The 6,699-nt window shown below is 54.4% G+C and overlaps 1 protein-coding gene across 1 annotated transcript; it reads right to left on the reverse strand.

Moving 5' to 3' along the window:
* Window positions 1–254: 254 nt before the first annotated feature.
* Window positions 255–997, reverse strand: LOC141164837 (histone H3-like). Its single transcript, XM_073650459.1, has one exon. The coding sequence runs from the start codon at window positions 971–973 to the stop codon at window positions 563–565; it is 411 nt and encodes a 136-aa protein (XP_073506560.1). The 5' UTR covers window positions 974–997; the 3' UTR covers window positions 255–562.
* Between the last annotated feature and the right edge of the window lie 5,702 nt (window positions 998–6,699).

Below are 6,699 nucleotides of genomic sequence, written 5' to 3' on the forward strand. Positions count from 1 at the left end.
AGTGCTGTAACCCCTTTATAGTATTGTATATGCCCCTATAATTCAGTGTACACGTTCATATTTTAGAGTATACCATCAATGAAGTGCTGTATACCTCCATATAGCGCTGATTATTCCACAGATCAGATATTCTGGAGTCTCAGCGGATCCGCACTCCTGATCATCCACCACCCCCACAACACCGCGCATCTCAGAGGAAATCACTGCGGGATCTCATCCTTCACCTCCCGGTATCTGTGATGTGTGGAGTCCTCGTTCTCTATTATCCACATGGACACAAGATTATCCCGGATGATTGGATCAGTATTAAATGTAGTAAAAGTAATCAGTGCGGTAACTTTATTAATAATGACTGCGCTCCGGATACGGAGAAACATTACAGGTGCTCAGTCCTGCACTAAGATCGCGAACTGCCACAATGATCCATTAGTGACTTCTCTGCGATTTGTGAAGAGAATAAGCGCAGAATCAGTGCAGGAATCAGCTCGTTTGCGGGAGGATTTGGTGGCTCTTTTGGTGGCTCTGAAAAGAGCCTTTGTGTTGTCCTCGGTGCCCGGCAGATTTAAGCTCTCTCCCCGCGGATCCTGCGGGCCAGCTGGATGTCTTTGGGCATGATGGTGACCCTCTTGGCGTGGATGGCGCACAGGTTGGTGTCTTCGAACAGCCCCACCAGATAAGCCTCGCTGGCCTCCTGCAGCGCCATCACCGCCGAGCTCTGGAAGCGCAGATCGGTCTTGAAGTCCTGGGCGATCTCCCTCACCAGGCGCTGGAAGGGAAGCTTACGGATCAGCAGCTCGGTGGACTTCTGGTAGCGGCGGATCTCCCGGAGAGCGACTGTTCCTTGCCGGTAGCGATGCGGCTTCTTCACTCCGCCAGTGGCAGGAACGCTCTTCCTGGCAGCCTTAGTGGCCAGCTGCTTGCGGGGAGCTTTCCCTCCGGTGGATTTACGGGCGGTCTGCTTGGTTCTGGCCATAGCGCTGCATACACGAGTACAGATGTGATGAGCGGAGCGGCTGGAGCAGGGTATTTATGCTCGTCTGCGCGTCCTCATTGGTCTACGGGAAACACGCCCCCTGCACCCCATTGGTTCATTCATGAAAAAAAGAGACCAATAAACAACTGGTGTGTTAGACCAATCATCGATTAGCCGCCCCCCCCCTTGTTGTCCCCTCCCCTCTATCCTGACACTGAGGCAGGAATCCAGACAGGATTATTAGCAGCTCAATTATCTATGTAGGGACAGCAATAGAATACAGCTCTGCGGGGACAAGGTGGTGGCACTGATCATACAGCTCTGCGGGGACAAGGTGGTGGCACTGATCATACAGCTCTGCGGGGACAAGGTGGTGGATCTGATCATACAGCTCTGCGTGGAGAAGGTGGTGGCACTGATCATACAGCTCTGCGGGGACAAGGTGGTGGCACTGATCATACAGCTCTGCGGGGACAAGGTGGTGGCACTGATCATAGAGCTCTGCGGGGACAAGGTGGTGGCACTGATCATACAGCTCTGCGGGGACAAGGTGGTGGCAATGATCATACAGTTCTGAGGGTACAAGGTGGTGGCACTGACCATACAGCTCTGCGGGGAGAAGGTGGTGGCACTGAAGATACAGCTCTTTGGGGACAAGGTGGTGGCACTGATCATGCAGCTCTGCAGGGACAAGGTGGTGGTACTGATCATACAGCTCTGCAGGGACAAGGTGGTGGCACTGATGATACAGCTCTGCAGGGACAAGGTGGTGGCACTGATCATACAGCTCTGCAGGGACAAGGTGGTGGCACTGATCATACAGCTCTACAGGGACAAGGTGGTGGCACTGATGATACAGCTCTACAGGGACAAGGTGGTGGCACTGATCATACAGCTCTGTGAGGACAAGGTGGTGGCACTGATCATACAGCTCTGTGAGGACAAGGTGGTGGCACTGATCATACAGCTCTGCGGGGACAAGGTGGTGGCACTGATCATACAGCTCTGCGGGGACAAGGTGGTGGCACTGATCATACAGCTCTACAGGGACAAGGTGGTGGCACTGATGATACAGCTCTACAGGGACAAGGTGGTGGCACTGATCATACAGCTCTGTGAGGACAAGGTGGTTGCACTGATCATACAGCTCTGTGAGAACAAGGTGGTGGCACTGATCATACAGCTCTGCGGGGACAAGGTGGTGGCACTGATCATACAGTTCTGAGGGTACAAGGTGGTGGCACTGACCATACAGCTCTGCGGGGAGAAGGTGGTGGCACTGAAGATACAGCTCTTCAGGGACAAGGTGGTGGCACTGATCATGCAGCTCTGCAGAGACAAGGTGGTGGTACTGATCATACAGCTCTGCGGGGACAAGGTGGTGGCACTGAAGATACAGCTGTACAGGGACAAGGTGGTGGCACTGATCATACAGCTCTGCGGGGACAAGGTGGTGGCACTGAAGATACAGCTCTACAGGGACAAGGTGGTGGCACTGATCATACAGCTCTGCAGGGACAAGGTGGTGGTACTGATCATACAGCTCTGCAGGGACAAGGTGGTGGCACTGATCATACAGCTCTGCAGGGACAAGGTGGTGGCAACTGATCATACAGCTCTGCAGGGACAAGGTGGTGGATCTGATCATACAGCTCTGCAGGGACAAGGTGGTGGCACTGAAGATACAGCTCGGCAGGGACAAGGTGGTGGCACTGACCATACAGCTCTGCAGGGACAAGGTGGTGGTACTGATCATACAGCTCTGCGGGGGACAAGGTGGCACTGATCATACAGCTCTGCGGGGATAAGGTGGTGGCACTGAAGATACAGCTCTACAGGGACAAGGTGGTGGCACTGATGATACAGCTCTACAGTGACAAGGTGGTGGCACTGATGATACAGCTCTGCAGGGACAAGGTGGTGGGACTGAACATACAGCTCTGCGGGGACAAGGTGGTGGCACTGATCATACAGCTCTGCGGGGACAAGGTGGTGGCACTGATCATACAGCTCTACAGGGACAAGGTGGTGGCACTGATCATACAGCTCTGCAGGGACAAGGTGGTGGTACTGATCATACAGCTCTGCAGGGACAAGGTGGTGGCACTGATCATACAGCTCTGCAGGGACAAGGTGGTGGATCTGATCATACAGCTCTGCAGGGACAAGGTGGTGGCACTGAAGATACAGCTCGGCAGGGACAAGGTGGTGGCACTGATCATACAGCTCTGCAGGGACAAAGTGGTGGTACTGATCATACAGCTCTGCGGGGAACAAGGTGGTGGCACTGATCATACAGCTCTGCAGGGACAAGGTGGTGGCACTGATCATACAGCTCTACAGGGACAAGGTGGTGGCACTGATCATACAGCTCTACAGGGAGAAGGTGGTGGCACTGATCATACAGCTCTGTGAGGACAAGGTGGTGGCACTGATCATACAGCTCTGTGAGGACAAGGTGGTGGCACTGATCATACAGCTCTGCGGGGACAAGGTGGTGGCACTGATCATACAGCTCTGCGGGGACAAGGTGGTGGCACTGATCATACAGCTCTACAGGGACAAGGTGGTGGCACTGATGATACAGCTCTACAGGGACAAGGTGGTGGCACTGATCATACAGCTCTGTGAGGACAAGGTGGTGGCACTGATCATACAGCTCTGTGAGGACAAGGTGGTGGCACTAATCATACAGCTCTGCGGGGACAAGGTGGTGGCACTGATCATACAGCTCTACAGGGACAAGGTGGTGGCACTGATGATACAGCTCTGCAGGGACAAGGTGGTGGCACTGATCATACAGCTCTACAGGGACAAGGTGGTGGCACTGATGATACAGCTCTACAGGGACAAGGTGGTGGCACTGATCATACAGCTCTGTGAGGACAAGGTGGTGGCACTGATCATACAGCTCTGTGAGGACAAGGTGGTGGCACTGATCATACAGCTCTGCGGGGACAAGGTGGTGGCACTGATCATACAGTTCTGAGGGTACAAGGTGGTGGCACTGACCATACAGCTCTGCGGGGAGAAGGTGGTGGCACTGAAGATACAGCTCTTCAGGGACAAGGTGGTGGCACTGATCATGCAGCTCTGCAGGGACAAGGTGGTGGTACTGATCATACAGCTCTGCAGGGACAAGGTGGTGGCACTGATCATACAGCTCTGCGGGGACAAGGTGTTGGCACTGAAGATACAGCTCTACAGGGACAAGGTGGTGGCACTGATCAAACAGCTATGCAGGGACAAGGTGGTGGTACTGATCATACAGCTCTGCAGGGACAAGGTGGTGGCACTGATCATACAGCTCTGCAGGGACAAGGTGGTGGCACTGATCATACAGCTCTGCAGGGACAAGGTGGTGGCAACTGATCATACAGCTCTGCAGGGACAAGGTGGTGGATCTGATCGTACAGCTCTGCAGGGACAAGGTGGTGGCACTGAAGATAGAGCTCGGCAGGGACAAGGTGGTGGCACTGACCATACAGCTCTGCAGGGACAAGGTGGTGGTACTGATCATACAGCTCTGCGGGGGAAAAGGTGGTGGCACTGATCATACAGCTCTGCGGGGATAAGGTGGTTGCACTGAAGATACAGCTCTACAGGGACAAGGTGGTGGCACTGATGATACAGCTCTACAGGGACAAGGTGGTGGCACTGATGATACAGCTCTGCAGGGACAAGGTGGTGGCACTGATCATACAGCTCTGCGGGGACAAGGTGGTGGCACTGATCATACAGCTCTGCGGGGACAAGGTGGTGGCACTGATCATACAGCTCTACAGGGACAAGGTGGTGGCACTGATCATACAGCTCTGCAGGGACAAGGTGGTGGTACTGATCATACAGCTCTGCAGGGACAAGGTGGTGGCACTGATCATACAGCTCGTAAGGGACAAGGTGGTGGATCTGATCATACAGCTCTGCAGGGACAAGGTGGTGGCACTGAAGATACAGTTCGGCAGGGACAAGGTGGTGGCACTGATCATACAGCTCTGCAGGGACAAGGTGGTGGTACTGATCATACAGCTCTGCGCGGGACAAGGTGGTGGCACTGATCATACAGCTCTGCAGGGACAAGGTGGTGGCACTGATCATACAGCTCTGCGGGGACAAGGTGGTGGCACTGATCATACAGTTCTGAGGGTACAAGGTGGTGGCACTGACCATACAGCTCTGCGGGGAGAAGGTGGTGGCACTGATCATGCAGCTCTGCAGGGACAAGGTGGTGGTACTGATCATACAGCTCTGCAGGGACAAGGTGGTGGCACTGATCATACAGCTCTGCGGGGACAAGGTGGTGGCACTGATCATACAGCTCTGCAGGGACAAGGTGGTGGCAACTGATCATACAGCTCTGCAGGGACAAGGTGGTGGATCTGATCATACAGCTCTGCAGGGACAAGGTGGTGGCACTGAAGATAGAGCTCGGCAGGGACAAGGTGGTGGCACTGATCATACAGCTCTGCGGGGACAAGGTGGTGGCACTGATCATACAGCTCTACAGGGACAAGGTGGTGGCACTTATGATACAGCTCTACAGGGACAAGGGGGTGGCACTGATCATACAGCTCTGTGAGGACAAGGTGGTGGCACTGATCATACAGCTCTGTGAGGACAAGGTGGTGGCACTGATCATACAGCTCTGCGGGGACAAGGTGGTGGCACTGATCATACAGTTCTGAGGGTACAAGGTGGTGGCACTGACCATACAGCTCTGCGGGGACAAGGTGGTGGCAACTGATCATACAGCTCTGCAGGGACAAGGTGGTGGATCTGATCATACAGCTCTGCAGGGACAAGGTGGTGGCACTGAAGATAGAGCTCGGCAGGGACAAGGTGGTGGCACTGATCATACAGCTCTGCGGGGACAAGGTGGTGGCACTGATCATACAGCTCTACAGGGACAAGGTGGTGGCACTGATGATACAGCTCTACAGGGACAAGGTGGTGGCACTGATCATACAGCTCTACAGGGACAAGGTGGTGGCACTGATGATACAGCTCTACAGGGACAAGGTGGTGGCACTGATCATACAGCTCTGTGAGGACAAGGTGGTGGCACTGATCATACAGCTCTGTGAGGACAAGGTGGTGGCACTGATCATACAGCTCTGCGGGGACAAGGTGGTGGCACTGATCATACAGTTCTGAGGGTACAAGGTGGTGGCACTGACCATACAGCTCTGCGGGGAGAAGGTGGTGGCACTGAAGATACAGCTCTTCAGGGACAAGGTGGTGGCACTGATCATGCAGCTCTGCAGGGACAAGGTGGTGGTACTGATCATACAGCTCTGCAGGGACAAGGTGGTGGCACTGATCATACAGCTCTGCGGGGACAAGGTGGTGGCACTGAAGATACAGCTCTACAGGGACAAGGTGGTGGCACTGATCATACAGCTATGCAGGGACAAGGTGGTGGTACTGATCATACAGCTCTGCAGGGACAAGGTGGTGGCACTGATCATACAGCTCTGCAGGGACAAGGTGGTGGCACTGATCATACAGCTCTGCAAGGACAAGGTGGTGGCAACTGATCATACAGCTCTGCAGGGACAAGGTGGTGGATCTGATCATACAGCTCTGCAGGGACAAGGTGGTGGCACTGAAGATAGAGCTCGGCAGGGACAAGGTGGTGGCACTGACCATACAGCTCTGCAGGGACAAGGTGGTGGTACTGATCATACAGCTCTGCGGGGGAAAAGGTGGTGGCACTGATCATACAG

The sequence above is a fragment of the Phyllobates terribilis genome, unplaced genomic scaffold (genome assembly GCF_046119375.1).
Source record: "Phyllobates terribilis strain yellow unplaced genomic scaffold, ASM4611937v1 Scaffold_10__3_contigs__length_209671492, whole genome shotgun sequence".
NCBI classification, from domain to species: Eukaryota; Metazoa; Chordata; class Amphibia; order Anura; family Dendrobatidae; genus Phyllobates; species Phyllobates terribilis.